Consider the following 25,959-nt stretch of genomic DNA (forward strand, 5'->3'; position numbering starts at 1 on the left):
GAACACAGCTGTAACATGGTCACTATTTAGGCTTCCCCTGAAAATGCAAACAATGACTGACCCGATCATGGGAAAACCCTCACCCAGGACTGGGGCTCTCTGCCACTGATCTGAACTGTCTGCATCTGAAAGGAAGTTAGGACTAGTGTCAAATGGCTGCAGGACAACTTAACAGCACCAAACATGTTATGTCAATCTCCTGATACAATCTAGAGCCCAACTACACCCTGCAAATTACAAATTTCAAGTCCCCAGGACTTGTGCTATTACAGGCTATGCAGCAGGGCAGAGCAGCTGTGGGACAAATACGTGCAGACACCCGTGACACAGGACAGGGAGAGAGAGCTTTTGAGGAGAAGAAAGGACCGAGAGACCCAAAGAACACAGAGTGCACCAGAGACAAGTGACAGGACACACACCAGAACTGCTCTGCCCTGAGCACCTCAGCACTGTGATCAAAACAGACACTTTCCCTTTAGCTGGTCTAAGGGGACACTTCTTGCACATCCCTGCCCCCAAAGCTGATTCAAAAGGCCCTCCCAGCACCCCACTTTCACCCCCTCTGTGGGCCTTAGCCCTCCACTTATCTCTCTGGCATCTGGGGATGAGAATCCACGTCGCGTGGCAATGGAGGCTGCTTCGCCTGCGGGGAATGTCCTATGGTCACCGGGCTGTGGTCCCGTGCTCAGCTACAATCGAGAACACCAAACATCACTGCATGATCTTAGCTGCACAGCAGCCACAACCCAGCAATTCTGCTGCTCACCATTATTCTCCTGAGAACGCCGGGCAAATAATCCACTTTGCTGTGTTGTGCCAAAAACACGCCCGGCCCTTAACAGGGAGAGACCCTGTCAGGCACCGCCTCAGAGAAGAACCGAGCTGTACTGGGGGGACACACCCAGCCAACATGTACAAGTTAAACAGAATTTTCTCTCAGAACTGGGACTTTCAGCACCCCCCAGGTGCTACTCGACTGCCACAGACACACAGAGGGCTTCGTGAGGCGCTCTGGGGTTGGCCAGTCCTGCTCCAAGCTCTGCTGATGCCTCTGTGGTTTTAACGCTGTCCTCAAGGAGGTGGTAGAACCTCACAGTATTTGCCCCTGGAGCTTAATTTCTGAAGTTTTCTTTGGGAAACACATCCACTTCCTACTTAACAATGCAGTCCCCTCTCCTGCTCTCGGGAAGAGCTGCCCACAGGCATGGGAACCACCTCTCCTCTCCTCTGCCCTTAAAACACTGTGTTACTGAGGCCAACTACTTCCAGACCAAGACTGTCCATGCAGGGACAGTGTCTCTTCTCTTTAGGGTCAGGGAAAAAGGGCAGAAGCACCCACAGAGATTCACTGCCCCTCTTGAGCACAAAGCACCGTGAATCTGCACCTCCTTCTGCTTGCAGGGAAGATAATAAAATATATTTTATTTAATATTATATTATATTTAATATTAATTATAGTTAATATTATAATAAAGATAATATAAAATATAATAGGGAGCCCTACAAACTGACATCAGGAACCTGGACTGGTGAGTTTTCTTTCCCAGGGAAAATGGCCTGTGATTGTGCCCAGAGCTCCTTGGGTCTTAGGGTGAGGCTGACTGGAAATAATCCGAATATTAAAGGATATATTCAGACCCCAGCTGCCCCCCCCCCCCCAAACTTGTGCTTTTCTGACAGTGCCAAGGGAGCCCTTCAAACTGACGCCAGGAACCTGGGCTGCTGAATTTGCTTTCACCAAGTAGATATCCCTCATTTATTCACAGGGCCCTGCAATGCCCCTGGGTTGTCAGGTCCTAAATTTCCTTTTGCCTCCTCAATGTCAAAACAGCGCAGGATTTCTCCCAGTCCAAATCTCCCATCCCCAAGTACTCAGGGTTTTTTATTTCTTACCAAATACCTGTTGCAAACTGACAGTACAAAGCTTGGGGCTTGATATTTTCTGTGCTGGATTTCACCTCAAGAAATCTGCCACCATAAAACCCTAACCACAACCACTTCGCTTTGCTCACAAATCACAACCTTCAGACCAGCATTATGGCACCTTACCCACTGGCCCTCCACTGGCACCTTCCCAAAGCATTCCAGTACATTCCAGTAGTACTCTGCATTTTCAGTGGGCATTCTGTCAGACCCACATCCTGACACTAAAAATGCACCAAGGAATTCTACAATAGCCATTAGGAAGGCATAACAATTCTCTAAAAGTCACCAAAGAAAGCCTTCAAAATTCCCCTAAATATTCCTAATAGCCCTGCAAAAAAAAAACAAACACTCAAGGAAGCCTGCTCAGCCTCCAAACCCCTTCCTGTTGCTCTCTAGCCCACAGATGTCATCCCTACCTTTTAGCAGTGGGTCCTGTTGTCCTCTGAGGGTTCCGGCGCTGTCCTGGTGCGAGGGTCGCTGCCCTGTCCCACTGGGAGGCTTCCGGTGTGGTCTCGCTGTCAGGCTTGCTATGCTGTGCTGCTGTTGTTGGGGCTGAAAAGGGAAAAGGCTGCTTAGGGTGAGGTACGGGTGGCGTGAGGGGTGCCGTACCTGTACCCTAACTTGCCTCCTAAGCTGTACCCTGTAGCCCTGATCTCCACTGGACTGTCCAGCCCTCAAGGCCTCACCCTTTACCCCTGACCCCTCCCTCTGCCCCCCAGCCCTCAGGCTCTGGCTGTCACCCTCAAGCCCCCTCTCAGCTGCCCCTCAGCTCCTGTGTGCCACCCTTAATCCCTCTCCTCTGCCCCTCAGCCCCCAGCTTCTCTGTGTCACCCTCCAGCTGCCCCTGCCCCCCTCAGCATCTCTCTGTGTCACCCACTGTCCCCTCCCCTGTTCCCCCCTCAGCTCCCAGCCTCCGTCACCCTCAAGGCCCCACAGTGCCCCTCAAGCTGCCCCTCAGCCTCTATGCCATGAAAAGACCCTAAAACCCCATAAAAATGCCCTAAAAAAACCCCACATCTTCAAAATGCCTTAAAACCCCCACAAAAACATAAAAATAGCCTCAGAACGCCCTTAAAATACAATAAAAATACCCTACTTTAAGACCCCCCTAAAAGCCCCCAAAGAAGCTTTTAAAAAAAAAAATCCCTACATATTCCTAAGAGCTCTTAGAACAGCTCCATAATCCTTAAAACACATCGATAAGACCCTCAAAGCCACCGCAGCGAGGGAGGCTGGAAGATGCGGAGCCGCGCTCCCGGCCCCGGGCGCAGCGCGGCTCCGGCAGGAAAGCGGCTCCTCCGGCAGGCAGAGGCGGCGCCGCGCCGGCAGACCCCCGCCCGCTGCCCCCGGCCCGGCGGGGCCGGCACCGGGCCCGGGGGGCCCCGGCGGCGCCCGAGCCCCGCGCCCGGAGCGGACGGAGCGGCGGCGCCGGCCGGCACCGGCCCCGGCCACCCTCGGCCCGCGGAGCCGCCTCCAGCCCTCCCCTCACTCACAGACACCGCCCCGCTCGCCGCTCGCTCCCGCCCCTCGCCCCTCCCGCCGCTTCGGCCGGGCTCCGGCTGGGGGGCTGCAGTACCGCCCCGTGCCCACAAGGCGGCAGCACTTGTCCAGAGGGTCCGCGACACGATGGCGGCCCGTGGGGACCTTGACGGAGAGAGGCGTTTTTCGCCCATGCCTGTCGGCTCCCGCCAAAAACCCGCACGCTCGCGGTGCTGCTGACCCCACAGCCCGTGTGCACGGCACCCGAACCGCCGCGGAAAATCCCGTCGGGGGGCGCCGGCCGTGCGGGTAATTCAGGCAGTGTAAAAAACAGACACGGGTCCTCGAATTTCAACGTCCTCGTTTTCGCGCCCTCTCGAGAAGGTCAAGCGAGGCCGCGCCACGCCACTCCCAAGATGGCGGCCGCGGGCTGCAGTACCGCTCTCTGCCCACACGGCGGCAGCACCGCGCCGTCCCCGCCGGCACGGCCTCGGCAGCGAACGCCCCAAAGCGTCCGCGCGGGAAAGAACGGAACAAAAAGCCTGCCTGCGACCCGACAGGAACCGAAAGAAAAAAGCTTTCCTCTTAAACTGCATTGCAACAGGGTTTGTTTTTATATTTTTCAGATTTATACTCACAGTCGGATTTGTAATGGATACTGATGGAAAACTGTATTTTTATAATTTCTTACATTTATTCCTATTCTATTTTTTTATACATATCTTATTAGATTGCTTACATATTTCTATAGTTAGATTTAGATTTCTAAAAGGTTTATATTGCTTAAAATAAAACCCTGCCTCTATCCAAGTAAAAATCTTTTAAAAAACCCCCTTTATTTAAACTCCATTTAAATGTATCTCTATTTTTCGCATTTATATTCAAATGTATATTTTAAATGTAGATTGATGTATGATGCTATTTATAGTCTATCTCTTCCTAATACTAATTTTAATTTCTATTTTATATTTTTATATATACACCTGTATACATTGATTATATATTTCCATATTTAGAATGATATCAAACTAAAATGTATATTCATCTCTTTTCCATTAAAACCCTGCCTCCAACCAAATAAAAACAAAAAAAGCCCTTTCTTTAAACGATTTTCGAATATTTTTTTTTTCATCATTATAGTCACATTTGAACTTCTACTTTATATAGATGTATTTATAAATATATTTTATATATATATATATAATAAGTTAGCGAGATAGATAAATTATTTTTTAAATTCTATTTCGTACACACTGCTAATATTTATATTTACTTACCTTTGAATTTTCATATAGATCTTAACGTATTTAGGATATATTTCTATACAAAGACTTCTAATTTTATTTCTATTCATAATTTTAATAATAAAACCCCTACCTAATACCAAATAGAAAATAAAAATCCCCGTTATTCTAAATTATATTTAAATATTTCTATACTTCTATTTTTGATTTTTACAAGTACTTATCTATTCTATCACAACATATTGAGGTACTATATTTCAATATATAGTATTTATGACATGAAATGCGTTGTAATAAGACACATACAGTAAAATATGCATTAGGTACTGTATTGATTCCTATTGTTTTGTAATATTCATATATCCACATGTATTAATTAAACATTTCTATATGGACATTTATGTTTATAATCGATATTTATATGCATATAAACATATAAAATACTCCATATCAAACAAGGTTATACCTAATAGTAATGGACAGCATTATTTATGTTACATGTTTCATTTATATGTTTTCCATTTACATTTAAAATTGAAGTTTTATATTCCCATTATCATGTTTATGCATGTGTTCGATTTCATTAGAATTATAGTTAAAACTTTGCAGTTATAATCTAATTCCTAAAAATAAAATGCCAAAACAAACAGCATCAAATTCCCACCAATACCGTCCAAAAAATTCAGAAAGGCTCCACCAGCCAACCAACTACCAGCAAAAAAACCCGCACTACACTCCTTTCATTAGCAGCTCTTATCACGTCACAAAAACGAAACAAACATTTAAAAAAACCCTATAGAAACCCACACAGCAAATCACAAAAACCACTATAAAGGAAAAAAAAAAAAAAAGCCAACTAACTTACCATACTTCAAACCATACAAGAGACTCCCAACGATCCTAAAAAAAATAGTAACCAAAATTCTACCACTACACTAACTCATAAAGAGAACCCAATGCTCTATAAAATTAACTAAAAAAAACCCACCAAATAATTACAGATATAAAAATAAGGGAACCACGAAGAAACAAAAAATTCACCCCCCAGATAAAATAAACACCTAAAGAGATCCACCATGGAAATGCCCATGTTCACAAAAATAAAACCAATAAAAAACAACAACCAAACACATCAAACGACAAAAAAATACATATTAACAACAACAAAATAAGTTCCTAACTCAAGAAACAAAAATTGCCTCAAAACAAAAAAAACACCTAGAAATAAACACGTCGCCAAAAGAGAAATGTAACCACAAACAATATCTCCCAAGTTCTCTGCAACAATGAAACATACACGGCAACCAAATAAGCCAAATGAATGAAACCCCTATAATATAATAAATAAGAATGCATTCATCAATATTAAAGAAAACCTCACCGATTAACTCCAGGGCACTCCCTCAAGCCCACCAAAAAAAACCACTACGCACTCGCGCTAATAAAAGCCTCCACAACCGAATTGAAAAACGACCCTCTACTCCATGCTACGACCCATAAAAACCAGTGTAAACCTTTAGAAACGCATCCTTAAAAAACATAAGAACCGATCAAAAAGAAATCCAACAACAACACTCAACCCAAAAAAAAACCTTGTCACGAGCACCCGAAGCAAGAACCGTAACAACCAAGAAGCGCCCGGGGCCCTTCTCCTACAGCGACGCCGATCAAAAGCCACCGATCCCAGGAGCTCCTCAGGAGCGCCTCAAAAGCAGCGCAGCGAGGGAGGCTGGAAGATGCGGAGCCGCGCTCCCGGCCCCGGGCGCAGCGCGGCTCCGGCAGGAAAGCGGCTCCTCCGGCAGGCAGAGGCGGCGCCGCGCCGGCAGACCCCCGCCCGCTGCCCCCGGCACGGCGGGGCCGGCACCGGGCCCGGGGGGCCCCGGCGGCGCCCGAGCCCCGCGCCCGGAGCGGACGGAGCGGCGGCACCGGCCGGCACCGGCCCCGCCCGCGCCGCCTCCCCCGCCCGCCGGCCCGGCCAAAGCTCCGCTCGGCTCCGCACGGCTCGCACCGGCGCGGCTCCGGCGGGCCCGCGGCAGCCCAGCCGCGCCCAGCTCCCCTTCCGCCCCGGCCAGCCCCGGCACTGCCGGCAGGGCTCCGCGCCGGACCCTTCGCTGCCGGGCCGGGGGCAGAAGAAGCGCCCCGAATGCAGCGGCACAGCCCGATCCCCGCCCTGCCAGCGCTGCCACGGCTGCAGCTCCCTTCCTCTGAAGCCCCGACACTGACGCCACGCTCCGGCGCTCACCTCACCCCAACGAGGGCACAGAAACGTGCGCTCCCCTTCAACTGCGTCCCCTAGAAGAGAAGAAAAGAAGCGGCTTGCCTCAAATGATGGCAAAAGGGGGCTTCTTACCTCAATCCAAACCCCTTAAAAGGCGGGACCACAGGACTGCCCCCTCCAATTCAACCTCAGGATGACGAAATTTCAAGGGAAAGGAGAAAAGTCCCGGCTAAAAAAGCGCACCAGCTCACCTGCTCGGCTGCTGCTTCTCGGCACAAAGGTTTGTCCCTCGGCTCCTCCTTTGAGCAATGCTCCACGTATCCAGGTGATCCCCTGGACCCTGTCCGAAGCACCCACCGTCCTTCCAGGAGATAGCCCCTGGAGTCCCCCATAAACTCCTCTTCTCCAGCAGCTTCATGCAAAACCGATGGGAGGAAAACCCCCTAAATCAGCCGCCGGAGGAGCCGCCCCCTCCTCATCATCCTCTCAGCTCACACCTGTGGCTGCTCTGAGCCCTCATCATCCTAATAACTCACACCTGGGGCTGCTCTGAGCCCTCCTCATCATCCTCACAGCTCACACCTGCCACTGTTTCCACTCTCCAACAGCGTCTCTCCGTCTCCAGCACACAGCCCACTTCTCACAGATACAGATTCAACAGAAATCTGCTACGGCTGTCGGCTTTTCTTAATCCACCTGGTTACACAATTAAAACACATACATGCTCTGATGGTGATTGAAAGAAAGCTTTCCCCTGGAGAAAACAGTCCTTTTGCTGGCACACTTTGCTACACCTTCGGAAAAAGCAGAATCGGCACCGACTCCTAAGACCCCTGCCGAGGAACCCAGCCCTGCTTGGGACACCCAAAGCAGCAGACCTCGAAAAAGGAGGGGAAAAGTCAAGCTTGGAGTGGAAAAAGAGGACAGAAGTACAGCAGCCTTTAAAAATGCCTGCACGGAGCAATAGTGGGAACCAGACATATTTATTCTTTCCTTGCTTTCTGTGATGACATAAATAGGAAGTAAAAACACGTTAAACAAAAGGCAGAGCTAGGATTTTACAGGTCTTTATTTTGGCAGGCTGCATGACAAACGCCTCTTCCGGGACTGCGACACGTTTGGGGGAATGGCAGAGAACGGAGGCAAAAGGTGCCGGGAGCCCTTTCTGTTCCCTTCAGCCCCTGCAGCTGCTCCGCTGGTTTCAGGGCACTTGCTTGGTTCGTTCCTAGAGAAAAAGGCTAGGGCATGATTTTCAAAACTACTGCCCATCCACAGTCAGAGTTTCCTACATTCCTGGGTACAAATGAGTGGTCGAGAGAGGGCTTCTTTCCAAATGAGGTCAGCCATAGCTTCCTATTCTTTACCAATAGCTGTGAAAACGAAACACTTGCCCGGTTTTAGTATTCTACACACACCCCTCCCAGGGAATTTTGGGGCAGCTTTGGGTCCCTCTGCGGGACGGCACCCAGCGTGACCCCCTCCCCTCATTCGCCACCCACCCGCTCCTCCACCGCAGTGTGCGTCCCTCTCCTAGCGACCTTGGGGTCCCCCAAATGCCATCAGAGGCCCGAGGCTTCAGCCCCTAACCCTGACCCCCGAAGAAGGCACAGGACGAGTCCAACTGCCCCGGACAGCAGCCCAGCACTCCCTTCCAGCCCTTCCCACGCGTCCATCCCCCCAGAAAGGGACTCCGCCGCAACAAGAAAGGGGGGGGCAGCCCCCAGAAGGCTCGAAGCTCCCGCCCCGCCTCGCTGTCGCGGGCCAGGGGCAGAAAGAGGGAGCGGCAGAGGCGGCGGGGACGCGGCACGGCCGGCACGGCACGGAGCGGGGGCCGCTCGCAGCGCGATGCCGGCGGAGCCGCAGGTCCGGCAGCGCCGGGGCGGGGTCCGAGCGGCGCGGGGGATCCGCCGAGAGCCTCCGGCCCCGTGCGGGGACTCCCGCAAGGCCCGGGGGGCGCCGGGCTCCGGCCCTCGGGGCTTTATTCTCCGGCGCCCCGAGCCCCGCGGCTGCGGGGGAAAGAAGCGAAGGGGCGACGGGAAGAGAGGAGGGAGAGCGGGACAGGAGAAAGGGCGGGGAGGGAGGTCGGGCTGCGGAGGAAAGCGGGCGGGGAAGGGAAAGGCCGGCAGGGCAGCAAGAGGGACGGGGCACAGAGGAGGGAGAGAGGGGGAATGGAACGGAGCAGCGGGGCAGGGGCAGGACAGGAAGGAGCCGGGTTTGGGGGGGACATGGAAACGGGGGAAAGAGAGGTAACTGAATACGGGCAGGAGCATGGAGCGGGAGAGAGAGGGACAGGAGGGGATCCTCCCGGCGCCCCGGCTCCGCCCCGGCGCCCCCCCTGCCCGGGCTGCTGCGCTCGGCAGAGCTCGGCTCCGTTCGGCTGCACTCGGCTCCTCGGCCAGCTTCGGCTACTTTCGGCCACGCTCGGCTATTTCCGGCCGCATTCGCCTCCATTCGCCTCTTCGGCAAAGCTCGGCTCGCCTCGGCTGAACTCGGCAAAGCTCGGCTCCGCTCGCCTCCTCGGCCCCTTTCGGCCGCTTTCGCCCACGCTCGCCTAGTCCCGCCCGCACCCGCCTCCATTCGCCCATTCCCACAGCTCGGCTCCCTCCGCCCGGCCCCGGCTCCCTCCGGCTCACACATTTCCTCAGGGCACCTCAGCACAGGGCACACAAACTGCAGCCCCTAAAGGCTTGCGGTTCTTTCAACACACACACTCGTAACTCAGCTCTCGGGACAGAGCTGATGGCTCCTTTAGGACAAGAATAGTTACACGTAAAAGCAATTCCCTCATTTTGCATCTCCTTTTTATTGAACCCCCCCAAAATCCCATCCACATCACAAGGAACGTGCAGCTCCGGTGACGCTATTTGTACAAAGGCCCTGGGGCAGCACACAGCCGGGATTCCACGGAAGAAAGCCCGGTTTGCATTGCAGAGGTTCTCGCTCCGGCACTGTCTGTTTGCAGCTGGGCTCCGCTCCCCTCACGGCCACATCCCCGAACGATGTGCCAGATTTCCCAGAGAGCTCCCAATAAAACTCAGCTACAGTCACTGAGCAGAAAATCCTTTGGGCTTTAGTTCCACCTCTCACCTGTTCCGAGCGCAGGGAACGCGGGTTTTGGTCCCACATCGCAGCAGCAGGGATGGATTAGGGTTTTGTTTTGGTTTGGTTTGTGGTTTTTTTGTGTGCGCGTGTTTTTTTTTTTTAATTAAAAAAAGGGTAATAAAAACAAACCATGTCTGACATAAATGTCTTGAAGTGCCATTCAAGCTTTTTAAACCCAAGCAAACCATCCTAATTCCCTAGCCCACTCTTCTATTCATACTGGGTACTTACACCCCAGTGTAGGAAGCTCTGCAGCCTTCTTCTCCTGTCCTGTATTAGACAGAGGATGGATATGAAGGGCACACGCATGCAGTCTTTTTGGTTCTTCAAAAAGATAAAAATGCCTGTAATAAAAATTACAGAAGTAATATTGTCTCTCAAAGTGTTCCAGAAAAGGGAAATTGGAGCTTTAATGTCCCACTGAGAGATGATGAATAAAATCTTCCCCAAGTTTGCACCCAGTAATAAAATACTGATTTTTTTTTTGACCAGACAAGGTAGGTCTATAGGAGAACAGCTCAGGAGGCTCTCATGGCTCACGGCGATGAGGATGGAGCAGGGCAGAACGTTAAAGGTGAAGTGTCAGTCCCCTGAATTAATGCCCTGATGGAGCCAATTTTTTTTGCTAAGAGACATAACAGATCCTTCCCTTTGTTCCCCAGTTTCCAAGTCACCTGTAATTTGTTACCTGCACCAACCTGCCGCAGCTAAGTGACAAATCCAGCTCCTGTGCTCCAAGCCACGTGTCCCTGACGTGAAGGGAAGTCAGGGATACAGAATCAGCTGTGGAAGAAAGAGAAGACAAAAATCAGAACAGATATTCTTCTATTTCCCCACAGGATTACCAAGCCAAGCTGCTTGCTACCTCCAGGACTATGTTTGAAAAGAGTTCCCTAACTCTTTTCTTAGCCTGAAATTCCAGAGTGGCTTTGCCCATGCAAAGCCAACGATCCTACTCACAAGAAGGAACAAACCAGCTTCCTGTTAAATAAAGCACTTGGAAATATGAGCTGTCAGATGCTCTCACTGACCAGCAAAAGGGATCAGCATCCAGGCCCACGTGGAGCTGGGTTTTTAAATATCACAAATAAACTTAACAAAAAATTATTCCTGACTCAAACCCACAATGCCTCAAACCATCAAAACAAAAATAGTTCTGGAATGACAGCTACACCTCTGCAGACCACAGCACAAAAATAACACTAAAGAATTTCTGACACCTTCCTTTTGAAGATGCTCTTACAGCATATTATCATAGTAAAGGGGCATTCCCTACATCTCTAACCAGAACTAGAGCTAGAGCTATCAGTTACTTTCACATACTCGCATGTCTGTATGGTGGCCTTAGGAGAAGCTGGCAACACCTCTTCTGGTACCACACCTTGGAGGCTCAGATTGAGTCAAAAGCACCACTGAAACCAGCGTGCCAGGAGCTAACTGAATAATGAAAGTCATTTTCTCCATTTCTGTGACAGAAAAGCCCTCCATTTGGACAGCATTATTTGCAGCCAATTATTCTGCTACTTCCAGCAGTGCTCCAGGGAGCTGTATCACTTCTCCGCAGAGCTCAGGAGCTGTTCATTAGGTTGATCTCCTATAGTCTCCAGTTCTTCCTTTTGCTTGCACAATGTGTACCCTGCAGTGCCATATGACAGGAGCTTTGAGTGCTGTCTGTTGCTCTGTATTACCCTCATAGGACTGAGGAACCCATCCCAGCCAGGGAAAGAACAGCTTTTTATTCTTGGATTAGGACACAAAGTGCCACAGTTTATCCTAACAGTGGGAGGAATAAAGAGGAATACCTGGCATACTCAGAATTCCACCTTAGGGCAAAGCCCAAGTGACACTGCCCTACAGCAGGATTTGAAAAATTCAGGGTCCATCTCTTAATAAATACATTTTGGCAAGAACCTGCACGATTCTCTTTGACATGTATTTCTCCTTTGTAATGACTCAGTGCTTGGTCTCTAGGACTTCCATATCCCTGACACACTTGCACTTGGATTACTAGCAGGAGGATCACAAACTTAGGTAGTCTCATATCTGTGCAGCATTTAAAGTCAAGGAACACTGGGCTTGGTCAGCAAGACGTCCAGTTTTACAATTTTCCATCATAGCTGCCTACACCTTTTAACATAAACTCGAAAAAGAGACAAAATTCCACTCTACCACTGTTGCAATAGGGAACTGAACTCTGATTTCAGACATTTTCCTCCTGCTTGAGCAGGGACATTGTACAAGATGACTCCACTGGTGGGTCCCTTTCAACCTTAATAATTTTGTGATTTCCAGGGTCTTCAGAGCAAGCCTGCTGAGTTTATAATGTTTTATTTAATTAAAAAAGCTGGAAGTGCAGCTCGAACCCCGAAAGTCAAAATGCGTTTATTCCTTACTTACTCATTACCCCTCAAAGTAGAGCTGCAGCTCAGCAGACAGAGAGGGACTTCTGTGGACACTGCATTTGTCACCTGTGACTAATTTAATTCAGCAAGCTCTAAACCACAGGTCAGCCTGTTCCATTACAGCATCATCAGGGCAACTTACAAGAACTGAAGCCAACTGAGAGCCCTTTCATCCCAAAGAGGACAAATATAAGCCTTTTACTTCAGCTCAGCAGAACTCTTAGTTCATCCTAACAAGAGGTAATGCATCCCAGCAGGTGTCAGTGAACCCAACCTCTTTAAATACTCATTTAACCCTACCTCAGCTGGTAATCAAAGTCGTGGGGGTGAGGCTAGGCTGAATTTCTCTTTTCTGTCCTTCTCCAGAGTAGTCCTAGTGAAGTGGCCTTGGACTCTGTTTTCTGAAGAGCCTAAGTGCTGCTCATGAAAGCCTCTAGATTTTTCTCCTGCTGCTGCTAGAGCTGTGACTTTGAAGAACTCACTCCTAAGAGCTGGAAATGTAAAAGCCAATTGGATGTGCTGGGCTGCAGTGCCCCAGCGCCCCAGGACAGGCAGTGCCCCTCACCATGCCTGTGAGAAGGTGAAGCCAACCCACGCCAGGTGCCTGTGCTGGACAAGTGGGAACACTGAAGCCAAGGCTGCTTCCTTCTTGAGGCTTTCTGAGGTAGCTGCTAGGAGAATTTCTCTTAGGCAGTCACTCTCTCGAACCCAGTCTCTCAATAACCTTCTGACACAAATAGAGGAGGATTTTTGTTCACTATCTCCATGTGTGCAAGGTAGGAAAAGTTAATTAATTGCCAGCATACCAGAGGATTCCGCCAGAGGAATCCTCTATACCAAGGCCTTCCATCAGAGCAGAAGGCACTAACCACGCAAAACCTCCAGCGGGAAGGATCCTAGCAGTCCTCTTCTTTCCTCCTTTGCAAGAAACTGTGCTTAAACATTCCCCAGTAATTAAATATGCTTATGACTCTTAGAACATTTAAAGTTCCTTGAGGGAAGAAGGTGTGTGGAGGCACTATATGATCCACTGTGTTTGTTACGTTTGGGGTTATGTTATATATTCTTACGTAATGGTTTGAAACTTATCTTTATCCCTGCACCATGTCCTTAGAACAAGGCTGTGAACACTCTTTTTCTCCAAATACAAGAATAATTGAGGAAACAGAACAGTGTTTGTCAGAAATAATGAGGGCAGAGACTGAGGGTGCCAGCATGCTGACTTGTACCACCTTAGGACACTTTTGGAAGTCATCACTCCTGTAATATACTGGATCCAATTTCAGCAAGAGCTCCACTCTCTCCTGTGGTTTCCACAGGGCCAAATAAGGCAAGAGCTCCCTGAGACTGAGGGCTCCTCATGCCCTCCAGCAAGGAGAGGGTGGGCAAAGACCCATCGGTAGGAAACAGATGATCCTCAGACTGAGCAAGTTGCTAACATCCTCTTGAATGTGCTGTGGAATTGTGCAGGCATTGCCATTGCCAGGGAGAGAGCAAATGGATGCTCTGATAATCTGCAACCTAAATTTAGCTGCAATTCCAGAGGGACAGTCTGATAGCCTGTTCCTAAGACATTTCATTTCCTGGACCTCAAAGATCCCCTTAGGCACTGCAGCTGCATTCTCTGAGGGTATATCGTGCGTTTCAGGCAGTTGGTGTGGGGTCCCTCCTCACTGATTCTGCCCCACATCTTGTGTTCCCAGGCTGAGGTGGGAGACTTGAGTGTAGAAGCAATTATTTATCTCTGCCTAAGAGAGACTTCTGAGTATGATCTAGCTTAAATGCCTGCTTGTAGGGCAGGCTGCACAGCTGAACTTGCCAAACACGGAGAAGCTAAACAGGCACCAAACCCTTGGCTTATTTCTGGGGGAGGCCCTCAGATGGCTTCTGAGCTTCTCCAATCTACGCTCTACAGGGAGTCTGCACATCTCTCCAGCAATTGAAATCTTGAGCAGGGAAGCAGGCTGGTAGCAAAAGACTGAGCTAACACATAGCGAGGCCAAAGGAAACCGAGTGTCAGAAGCACAGCTTTGAGTCCAGAAACACAATCAAAGCCCGGGGAAGAGTGTGGCAAATGCTGGGGTCAGCAGTGCAAGTACAGGGCAAGGCTAGACGGTCCCTGAGCAAAGCACCGGGCACTGCCCAGACCAAACCAAAGACCAGAGTCTAAGCAGGAATACAGGGAGATTTCCAGCAGCTCTGCTGGGCTGGGATAGGCTCCCATGGTAAGCTGAGAGGATGGAGACTCGGCCCCCAAGCTACAGCCACTGGGACAACTCTCCATCACGGGGCCAGGGAGCTGTGCAGGGCACAGACTCACCTCATCCCCAGCACTGCTGTCCCCGGAGAGCCCGCTGGCTCTCTGCTCCTGAGAAACACTCTCTTCTCGCAAAAACCCAACTCCCTCACCACCTGCATCTGCTTCTTCTTCAGTATTGCCCGCAACCTTCATTTCTGCTCTCTCAAAGCACTGTTCATCTCCACCTCTTTTTCATTGCAACATCTTTCAGTTGACACCTTTGAAGTGAAGAGGCCACTGAATTCTACCATTACAGAGTAAAACCACTCAGTATTGACACAGCCAGCTATTAGTTTTAATCCTCAGTTCTGCATTCCAAGGGATACTTCTGAAAACACACTGAAAACTCATAAAAATACGTGGCATTCACTGGAGCCAGGGCTCACTTCTGCACTGTGCCTTGGCACAAACACGCTCCATCACCTGTGACATCTCTCCTGCATTGACCATTGTTCAAAGCTTTCCTGCAGGGGCCTGACGGAGCAACAGGAGCTTGCTGAGCTTCTGTCAGGGCAGGAGCATAACAGGGTGCAGATCCTGTCCTGACCCCACCAAAGAGGGGTTTTTCCTGCATTCCTTCCTGCTGTGACACTCAATGACAAACATCCTCTGGGCCTCTATGTTCTCAAATACAAGTACATGCCAAAGTTTAGCGAGGACAATTTCCGCTTTCCCAATCTAAACTTTCCATATGATGCAATGACACTGTCACTTATTTACTGAGAACCCCAGCCCACGTAGCCTAGAGAAGTGTCTGTTGGCTCAGAGCAAGCTTTAGGAGCCTGGAAGAAGCTTGTTTTGGTTTAGATGCCAGGCCCAAGACTGCATTTGAACTCCTGTCTCCCCACCAGAGGTTTCTAACCCATCCCCCGTGTCACATGTGCAACACCAAATTCAGCAGAAAAGCACTTCTGGGAGAAGCTTAGGAATGGAGGAAAGTATAGTTATTATAAGTGTTTCATATATCTGTATGTAAAGATAGATAAATAGATAGCTAAATATGTACAGACATCTGTACACCCACCTACACCGGTATCTATATGAAGTCCTTTTTAGACCCCTCCCCAAATTTCTAAGTGATTGGTGCTTATAGAGGCAAACAAAATGAACTTTTAAGTTAAGCCAACTTGGGTGGCTATTTGTGTCACAACAGTCTCTGAAAAAATGATGACAGCACTTAAAAGTCACCAATAGTAATAATAATAACAACAGTAATAAAGTATTTTGCTGCTATTTTGGCAGCTTATGCTGCTTCTTGTACTTACTGCTCAATGCCTTGCTATTTCAGTAGTTCACTATGAAGCAATAAAGCAAACGCCTTAAGGCTGGCTTGCTTAGCTTACAAGAAGCTCTGTTACAATTTGGAGAAAAAATAAAACTTGGAGCATTATCAGTAAAACAGAGATTCTACCCATACCCATTAAAAATGCAGTATTTGCTCTGCAGACCTGCAAAAACTTACTTTAAAAGGTTAACTGTGACCTTTCACAAACCCAGCCTCATTTTAGCAGAAGAGTTTCCTGCTTCTCTGTGACTGTGACATGTATCTATTAAGTTCCTTTCAAAGGCCTTGCCTGACCTATTCATTTTGCAATTGAGAGCCAAAATAGCTCAATATCAAATATCTGCAAGCACCTTAGTACTTTTGGAAGAGTGGAACTGCTCGATCAAATCCTCACGCTGACCACACTGTTTCAAAATGCAACAATGAATTACGTCATTATGTCTCCATTTGGAAAGGGTTATAATGTAAAATTAAGACAAGAGCCTGCCCTACTCTGAAGGCATGGGGACAATGGGGATTTGAGTCCCCAGTATGTAACTACTGTTGCAAATGGAAGACATCTATCAAGAACAGAGACGTGCGTTACTGCACGAGATACAGTGCCCAAGTCCCAGATTTCATTAACCTTAATTAAATGGTTTTGAAACCAAAATTTTTCCGTAGCAGTTCAACTGCATTAAAAGGGCCCTCCCTCTCTGTAAACGGTTTTGATACATACACATGCAAGCACTCCCAGAAGGGCCACATCCTTAAGGACTGCTACTATATATTTACTTTATGAAGACTCTGCCCCATCTGCTGGGTCAGCCACGCACACGGCCCCACTGCTACGCTTGAGTGTGGCACTGGAATAAAACTTTTCTTGTGTTCAGGAACAAAACCCCGTCAGTCAAATCCACAATCATTCCAGCAGTAAGTAGGGATGCACCAAACTGCTCGGGTTTCCATCCCTGTTTATTCTGGAAACTGACCACAAACTCCTACGGAGATTTTGAAGGGCACAAGGGCTTCTTGTGAAAGCACAAAGGAAAGAATAAATGACTAAACTGGTATGTTCAGAAGAATAGGTGGGAGGTTTGTACCTAAGCACATAAGGCCACAGCCTCCTTTTTCAACATGTACAATCACAGAATCAGAGAATGGTTTGGGTTGGAAGGGACCCCAAAGCTTTTCTCATCCCATCCCCTGCAGGGACACCTTCCACTAGAGCAGGTTGTTCCAAACCCCATCCAACCTGGCCTTGGACAATTCCAGGGGTGGGGCTGCCTCAGCTTCTCTGGGCAACCTCTGCTAGGGCCTTGTCACCGTAACAGGGAAGAATTTCTTCTGTATGTAGGATTTCTTTAAGCTTTAAAGTCCTAAAGCAGAGGCCACCTCAGGCAGGCATTTACGGATGTAAAGGGTCCTTCTCAAAGGTAACTGTAAAACATGTTCAACATTCATTAACCTTTCATATGCTGCTCACCAATTACGAAGTGCTTTGAAGAATTTTTAATGAACGTAAATTTTAACCAAAAATACTGCAAAGCCATTATTAATACTGTATGTAGGCACAGGGTACCTGACTTGTAAAGCTGCCAGGAACCTAAACTCTTCTGATAAGATTTGCCACATTTTTTTCTTTAAATAAATACATTTTTAAAAATCATCAAATGTCCCTGCGTTATTTCACCACAGCAACGAAATAAGCACAGTCTCAAGTCTGTGCTTCTGTTTCCTATTACATTAATTTCTCCTACCCTGTTCCTCCCTCAAAGCAGTGAACGTGCAGGCAAAGTAATCCTGCCATTGCTCCAGCTCTATGGAGGATACAAACCTGCCTGCAGCCTCTGTCCCTCTGCTACTAGGCAGTCACTGCTGCGCCCAGGCTCTTTATTCACGGTTGTAACAGAAACACTTTCATTTTTTTTCTCTTAAAAAGACACCTAACATTTCACCAGATGGTATCAGCACTTCCAAGTGCCTGTAAACCAGACTCCCCAAGCCCAGCCCATTAGCAGCTGCTCTGTGAGTGGCAAAGGAATCCAGAAATTAATCGCCTACCTTACACCGCTTCTCACCTGGTCTTGGCTACTTCCTTTCCTCAGGCTCTGGCAAGAAACCCAGACATGAAGCAATTCCCCAACCACAATGACAGCCATGAAAACTATTTAAGCTGCTGACAGTTCGGCCGTATCATTGGGCAGTCTGACTGAATTAGCACAGAGAATTTTAGGCTCCCCACACTCTTCTGAGCAGAGGTAGGGTGCGTTATGTTCCTGTCTTGTGGAAACCTGGCACGTGGCAGAATGGGAGTTGGGTTTGTGCGTCCTTTGCTGCTTACTCCTCTCCTTACCCCCAAAAACTGGACGTGGAGCTGCAGACATCCTTTTTACCTTTGTACTGGGGAACAAAGAGGTGGCAGATCCCCACCATTAATAGCCTGTGCAGACAGACCAACAATGAAATACAACTGTACTGGGTTTGCAAGGCAAAGCTTTGGTAGCAGGGTGGGGGGCAGAGCGGCGGCTTCTGCAAGAAGCTGCTGGCAGCTTCCTCCATGTCTGGCAGAGCCAGTCCCTGGCAGCTCCAAAGATGGATGTGCTTCAGGACGAGGCTGAGCCCATGAGAAATGGTGGTGGTGCCTCTGTGATCATGTGTTTCAGAAAAAAGAAAAAAATAAGTTTCTGCACAGTTGTAATTGCAGCCAGAGGAGAGTGGAGTGAGAGTACGTGAAAGGAACAACTCTGCAGACACCGAGGTCAGTGAAGAAGGAGGGGGAGAAGGTGTTCCAGGCACAGGAGCTGGGATTGCTCTGTGACCATGGTGAGGCAGCTGTGCCCCTGCAGCCCATGGAGATCCATGGGGATGCAAAGATCCACCTGCAGCCTGTGGAGGAGACCCATGCCAGAGCAGGGGGATGCCTGCAAGGAGGCTGTGACCCCGTGGGAGGCCTGTGGAAGGAGGAGCCCCTGCTGGAGCAGCTTGTCCCTGAAAGGCTGTACCCGTGGTAGGGTGGCCCACGCTGCAGCAGCCTGAAGGGACTTTCACCCACTGGAGGGACACAGACTGCAGCAGTGTGATGGGGAGTGTTGCCTGTGGGATGGACTCACACTGCAGCAATTCACAGGGATCTGCTGCCTGCGAGACGGACTCATGCTGCAAAAGTTCATGGAGAACTGTCTCCCATGGGAGAGACCCCAAGGAGCAGCAGGAGAGCGACTGCTTTCCCTGATGAACTGATTGTCACCCCCATTGCCTGTGTCCCTGCACAGATGGGGTAGGAGGTAGAGCTGGGAAGGAGGGTGTGGGAAGATGATGTTTTTAAGGTTTTATGTTGTTTCTCATTATTCTGCTCTGACTATTTAGCCATAAATTCAATTAGTATCTCTAATAAGACTCTCTTTCGCCTGTGACGGTATCTGACGAGCGATCTCTCCTGGTCCTTATCTCAACCCTTTTTTGTATTTTCTCTCCTCTGTCCAGCTGTGGCGGCAAGTGATAAGAGAGGCTTTGGTGGGTGCCTTGCATCCAACCCACTACATGGGAGCCTGCTCCTGGATCATGGAGCAGCTCCTGCCCCACTGCTCTGGGAATTACAGCCTATTGGAAAGCACTTGCTAGCACAGCACTATGTAGAACAAAGATGAAATATTCCTCTTACGCGTTTCTGATAGCCACCAGCAAAAGAATGACATATTCACCACCCCATCCAGCTGCCTCGAGATGTTGGCAATTGGTGGGTTACACTGATGGAAAAAATATTTACCCTAAAAATCCTGCAATGCACCAGAGCAGAGAACTAAGCACAGAACTCACTCACAATGGCTGGAGACAGAAGTGCTACAGCTAAAGCTATCACAGCCTCTAGTCATCATGCACACCCTAAAGCATGTCTGATCTATGGCAAGAGACCAGAAACAAGCCTGGCTGCTGGCTGCTCTTGCTCCCCAGCTGATTCTCATTGATGTTTGCCTTACATAATCCCACTTCAGGGCCTTAGCTGGATTTCCATCTGGCCATCACTCTCTCATGGCCGATTCCTTCCATTTTAAACCTTTGCTCAATCCCTGTGACATCTGCTGTTTTGTAATACCCCACACCCATCCCGAGCGCCTCTTTCAGTCCGTGGACAAGCCCCCTGTCATCTGCTGAGCTCCTCTGCCACATAAGCCTCTCTGCATTCACCTTCACCAGAGGCTGCTTCAGTTCTGGCTGGACAGCTGCACACACATTGCCTCAAGTAGCTCCTCACTCATCTGTGTATGAGTATCATCAGAAACAACTATTAAGCACCCAAACTGCTTTTAATTGACCAGCAGTAACTCAGTGTTTCGCTCAGTACTTATAAAAGGTCACAGTTCTGTGTTTTCCAGTTCTGACTGATAGTACCCACCACCTGTAACCCCCAGAAGTGGCAATATTGCTCAGCTGCTTTTCACATCTCTCTTTAGCACATGCTATTAAGAAACCATTTACCTCATCAATTACACATTGAAAAGTATCTCTAGTGTCTAAAGGTACTCTAAAAGCTGGATGCAATGGAGGAACTACTTCCTGAAACTTGTGGATGTGCTAAATCAATGACTGGTCACTGATTAAAGGCTGGAGCACTCACCTTGAGCTCTAACACTTCAGCTGATCAGCATGTGCACATGAGTACGTATCGGTGCAAAGGATTGTCTTCTGCTTCAACTGACAAACTGCTGGATAGCTTTTAAATTAAAAAAAATCAAAAATAATAAAATAAATAAAATCTGTATTCCTCCAGACCCAGGGGAACAAACAAGCCAGACCTTCTGGACCCAAGCCCCAGGCCCTGCAGCAACACACACAGCACTAAGGGATGCACAGCACGGCTGGGTGCTTAGGTTACCAACTTCTGAACTCAGGAAAGAAAGGAGGAAAAGGCAAACTTCTGGATTATTTAACAGAGTAATTTCAGCAACGATCACTCTTGGTAACTTAATGGAACAGAGGAGCAAAGTCCTCTGCCCAGAGACAAGAAGTGACTGTGTATGGCTCAGCTCACGGCCACATAACACACTCTGACCTCAGTCTGCTGGAGCATCCTCCATATGGGGACAGCAAGGGCAACCTGGATGGCTGGACTCACCCTTGACTACCAGCAAAATGCTGAAACAGTCCTGACCTGGTGCTGTGCGAAAGGAAACACTGCCAGGAAGCATTGACGGGATCAGTTCTGAAAGCAAAGCGAGGTCCTGGCCTCATGCATTGCCCTGTTTTAACCACACAGGCAAACAGCTAAGAAATGTAACTATTTTCTGCTTAAAAGCCGCAAATTCCTTGGAGAAAAGGAAAACTCAATCTGACAAAAAGAAACACTCAGGCAATGGTGAGAATCTGGCACATACCGGATAACAATCATTGCCCAAACGCTCCCGGAGAAAACTGAAATTAAAAGTCACAAGGCAGATGCAGAATAATATCTGTTGTGAAAATACATTATTCAGCCAGCACTGGTGGTGGAGACTTTTGGTGCAGTGCAATCTGCACACCCTGGTGACCACATATGCAGCAAGATGTGCTGCTTGGCATAGCCAAAGAGAGAGCAGCAGCCTTGCTTGGGAGGCATTTGGGAACCAGTGCCCTTACAGGTCAGAACTACTTGTTATGCCACTCTCACTGCATCGCAGCCTTCTGGAACTCGAGTAACACAGACCAGCCCTGCCACGGGGCATGCAAGAAATCATATGGGGACAAGCTGCAGACAAATGGGCCACTAGTCCTTGCCACATGCATCACCAATGGCACAGCATATGCTCCCGGTGGGTCACATTCTGGATGGAGATCTGCAGTCCTCCATCAGCCTTAGAAGAGACAGATGCACACACTCTACAGCCAATCATCCAATTTGCACCGATCTTCAAGACAAAATCACAGACCACTCACAGACAAACCTATGGCAGCGAAGTTACATTATGGCTTACTTAGTGGAGAAGAGGCCTCAGGAGTTGTCACCAGCTCTCTACAGCACTGTTTGCTTGTCTGAGCCCACCCAGCACATGCTCTGGACGAGACCACAGTGGTCCTTGGAGCAGCAAGTGCTGCCAGGAGCTGGAGCCTTCCTGTAGCGCAGAGCTGCTCGGGAGCTGCTGCTCTCCCTGCACCACAGAGCCCTGTCCTGAAGCCTCCTGCTCCCGTGCCTCCATCTGCTGTGGCCGTGCCCAGCCCTCGAAGGAAAAGCTCACAGCTCTGGCTCTTACGGCACTGCAGGAACTCGCACACGAGGAGGAGGAAGCACTGGGCTCTCTCACCCCCAGTGCCCGCCTTGTTCCAGCATGTCAGACCTGCAGGGACAATTATTCAAAGTAAGGAACTTACTCGGAGGCTTTAAATACAGTGCTTAGGATTCTGCAGAAGATGAGCAGCCAGTTCATTCAATAAGACCCAACAAAAATAACGGTATGCATTTCTTCCTTTTATAGGTTTACGGCTAGAGGTGTCCAATTCCCACCTAAGTGACTCCCCTGGGCATAGGCCAGAGCAGTCTAATAAGCTCCTGTGACTTTCCAAGAACTGAACAAATGAAACAACACAAAGATGAGTGTACCTCAAGAGCTGTTTATGGAATACATTTGAGCTGGACTTGGTTTATCTGCATCCACAAATGCTTTAGGACTGTCACATTACACTTGCAGGCAAATACACACACGCAGAGAAAGGCATGTGCAGCCCCATGCAGAGATCACCTATGAGCTGCCAAAGAATAAGATGCCATGTTTAATATCCAAGAGAATAAATCTTCTTGTGTTTTTTAGGCTGCCTGCTGAAGTTGTTGCTGACCTATACACTTTAGGCTCATCTAACATTGCTGGGGAATTGATGACTTTTAAGTCTGAGCATTCAAGACTTTCACCCAGCCTTGGGTGTTTTCTCATTTATGTTTTAAGAAAGTCCATCTTATATTTATCTTCAGGCAGCTACTCAAAAAGAAAAAAGGAAGGCACAGCCCTCCTTCAGTGCATCCAGACTGTTTTGAAGAGACATCCAAGTAAAGCTTTTGAAGAGCCACAAACATTAACCTGACTGCTGTTACCCACTTGTGAGGATTTGTGACATTGCCTTTCAGTGACACTTCCCTTTGAAATCATTAATGAGCATCCTCCAAGGTGCTGCACCCCTCCAAGGTGACTGAATCTACTCCAAGAATTTTCTCCTTTTCTGAAATACACTCGAATAGACTGAGCAGACATATCAGCTGTACCTTCAGGAATTTTTTAAAGTTTTACTATTTCAGGTAGCAACACCAATTTCATCACCAGTATCCATCCTTCTTAGCCAGAGAGGAGCAGATCACCTGTCTGTCTTGAAACTTTGCAGCTACTCTCGAGGAGGCTGAGCTGCCATGAGTCCTAGAACACGTGAGCGCTACAAACTGACATCAGGAACCTGGACTGGTGACTTTTCTTTCCCAGGGAAAATGGCCTGTGTTTCTGCCCAGAGCCCCCTGGGACTTCGGGTGAGGCTGACTGAAAAAAATCCGAACATGGAAGGATATGTTCAGACCCCAGCTGCCCCCACCCCAAACTTGTGCTTCCCTGACAGTCCCAAGGGAGCCCTACAAACTGACACCAGGAACCTGGGCTGCTGAATTTGCTTTCACCATGTAGATATCCCTCATTTATTCCCAGGGCCCTGCAATCCCCCTGGGTTGTCTGGTCCCAGGTTTCCTTTTGCCTCCCTGATGTCAAAACGGCCCAGGATTTCTCCCAGTCCAAATCTCCCACCCCCAAGTACTCAGGGTTGTTTTTTTTTTTTCATTCCAAATACATGTTGCAAACTGACAGTACTAAGCTTGAGGCTTGATTTTTTTCTGTGCTGGAGAAATCTGCCACCATATAACCCTAACCACAACCACCTTGCTTTGCTCAGAAATCACAACCTTCAGACCAGCATCATGGCACCTTACCCACTGGCCCTCCACTGGCACCTTCCCAAAGCACTCCAGTAATACTCCACATTTTCAGTGGTCATCCTGTCAGACCCTCATCCTTACCCTAAAAATGCACCAAGGAATTCAAAAATAGCCATTAGGAAGGTATAACAATTCTCTAAAAGTCACCAGAGAAAGCCTTCAAAATTCCCCTAAATATTCCTAATAGCTCTGCAAAAAAAAAAAAAAACACTCAAGGAAGCCTGCTCAGCCTCCAAACCCCTTCCTGTTGCTCTCTAGCCCACAGATGTCATCCCTACCTTTTAGCAGCGGGTCCTGTTGTCCTCTGAGGGTTCCGGCGCTGTCCTGGTGCGAGGGTCGCTGCCCTGTCCCACTGGGAGGCTTCCGGTGTGGTCTCGCTGTCAGGCTTGCTATGCTGTGCTGCTGTTGTTGGGGCTGAAAAGGGAAAAGGCTGCTTAGGGTGAGGTACGGGTGGCGTGAGGGGTGCCGTACCTGTACCCTAACTTGCCTCCTAAGCTGTACCCTGTAGCCCTGATCTCCACTGGACTGTCCAGCCCTCAAGGCCTCACCCTTTACCCCTGACCCCTCCCTCTGCCCCCCAGCCCTCAGGCTCTGGCTGTCACCCTCGAGCCCCCCCTTGCCCCTCAAGCCCCCTCTCAGCTGCCCCTCAGCTCCTGTGTGCCATCCTTAATCCCTCTCCTCTGCCCCTCAGCCCCCAGCTTCTCTGTGTCACCCTCCAGCTGCCCCTGCCCCCCTCAGCATCTCTCTGTGTCACCCACTGTCCCCTCCCCTGTTCCCCCCTGAAGCACAGCCTCTGTCACCCTCAAGCTGTCCCTCAGCCTCTATGCCATGAAAAGACCCTAAAAAACCCACAAAAATGCCCTAAAAAATCCCTCATCTTCAAAATGCCTTAAAACTTTCACAACAACATAAAAATAGCCTCTGAACGCCCTTAAAATAAAATAAAAATACCCTACTTTAAAACACCCCTAAAAGCCCCCAAAGAACCTTTTAAAAAAAAAATCCCTACATATTCCTAAGAGCTCTTAGAACAGCTCCATAATCCTTAAAACACATCGATAAGACCCTAAAAACCAGCGCAGCGAGGGAGGCTGGAAGATGCGGAGCCGCGCTCCCGGCCCCGGGCGCAGCGCGGCTCCGGCAGGAAAGCGGCTCCTCCGGCAGGCAGAGGCGGCGCCGCGCCGGCAGACCCCCGCCCGCTGCCCCCGGCCCGGCGGGGCCGGCACCGGGCCCGGGGGGCCCCGGCGGCGCCCGAGCCCCGCGCCCGGAGCGGACGGAGCGGCGGCACCGGCCGGCACCGGCCCCGGCCGCCCTCGGCCCGCGGAGCCGCCTCCAGCCCTCCCCTCACTCACAGACACCGCCCCGCTCGCCGCTCGCTCCCGCCCCTCGCCCCTCCCGCCGCTTCGGCCGGGCTCCGGCTGGGGGGCTGCAGTACCGCCCTGTGCCCACAAGGCGGCAGCACTTGTCCAGAGGGTCCGCGACACGATGGCGGCCCGTGGGGACCTTGACGGAGAGAGGCGTTTTTCGCCCATGCCTGTCGGCTCCCGCCAAAAACCCACACGCTCGCGGTGCTGCTGACCCCACAGCCCGTGTGCACGGCACCCGAACCTCCGCGGAAAATCTCGTCGGGAGGCGCCGGCGGTGCGCGCAATTCAGGCAGTGTAAAAAACAGACACGGGTCCTCGAATTTCAACGTCCTCGTTTTCGCGCCCTCTCGAGAAGGTCAAGCGAGTCCGCGCCACGCCACTCCCAAGATGGCGGCCGCGGGCGGCGGGCTGCAGTACCGCTCTCTGCCCACACGGCGGCAGCACCGCGCCGTCCCCGCCGGCACGGCCTCGGCAGCGAACGCCCCAAAGCGTCCGCGCGGGAAAGAACGGAACAAAAAGCCTGCCTGCGACCCGATAGGAACCGAAAGAAAAAAGCTTTCCTCCTAAACTGCATTTCAACAAGGCTTGTTTTTATATTTTTCAGATTTATACTCACAGTCGGATTTGTAATGGATACTGATGGAAAATTGTATTTTTATCACTTCTTACATTTATTCCTATTCTATTTTATTACATTTTATTTTTTATACACATCTTAT

General features: G+C 49.5%; 1 protein-coding gene across 6 annotated transcripts; it reads right to left on the reverse strand.

The window, feature by feature from the left end:
- Positions 1-2: 2 nt before the first annotated feature.
- On the reverse strand, positions 3-25,259 carry LOC144246733 (uncharacterized). 6 transcript variants are annotated; one of them, XR_014956969.1, is made up of 6 exons: positions 24,152-25,089; positions 10,658-10,752; positions 10,201-10,313; positions 6,892-8,237; positions 2,343-2,478; positions 3-689 (listed from the first exon to the last, which is right to left on the reverse strand). XR_014956969.1 is itself a non-coding variant. In XM_085586045.1 (4 exons), exon 4 carries the CDS (start codon positions 9,502-9,504, stop codon positions 8,443-8,445), a length of 1,062 nt encoding a protein of 353 aa, XP_085442171.1. In that variant the 5' UTR covers positions 9,505-10,313; positions 10,658-10,752; positions 24,152-24,287; positions 25,226-25,259; the 3' UTR covers positions 7,919-8,442. The 6 variants fall into 6 exon arrangements, 4 of the variants coding, with proteins under 4 accessions (XP_085442171.1, XP_085442172.1, XP_085442169.1 ...); XM_085586045.1 differs by lacking the exons at positions 3-689; positions 2,343-2,478 and adding an exon at positions 25,226-25,259 and having other exon boundaries at positions 7,919-10,313; positions 24,152-24,287; XM_085586046.1 differs by lacking the exons at positions 3-689; positions 2,343-2,478 and adding an exon at positions 25,226-25,244 and having other exon boundaries at positions 7,919-10,313; positions 10,668-10,752; positions 24,152-24,287.
- Positions 25,260-25,959: the final 700 nt, after the last annotated feature.

This window comes from Lonchura striata, chromosome 8 (genome assembly GCF_050655825.1).
Source record: "Lonchura striata isolate lonStrDom1 chromosome 8, ASM5065582v1, whole genome shotgun sequence".
In the NCBI taxonomy this organism is placed as follows: domain Eukaryota; kingdom Metazoa; phylum Chordata; class Aves; order Passeriformes; family Estrildidae; genus Lonchura; species Lonchura striata.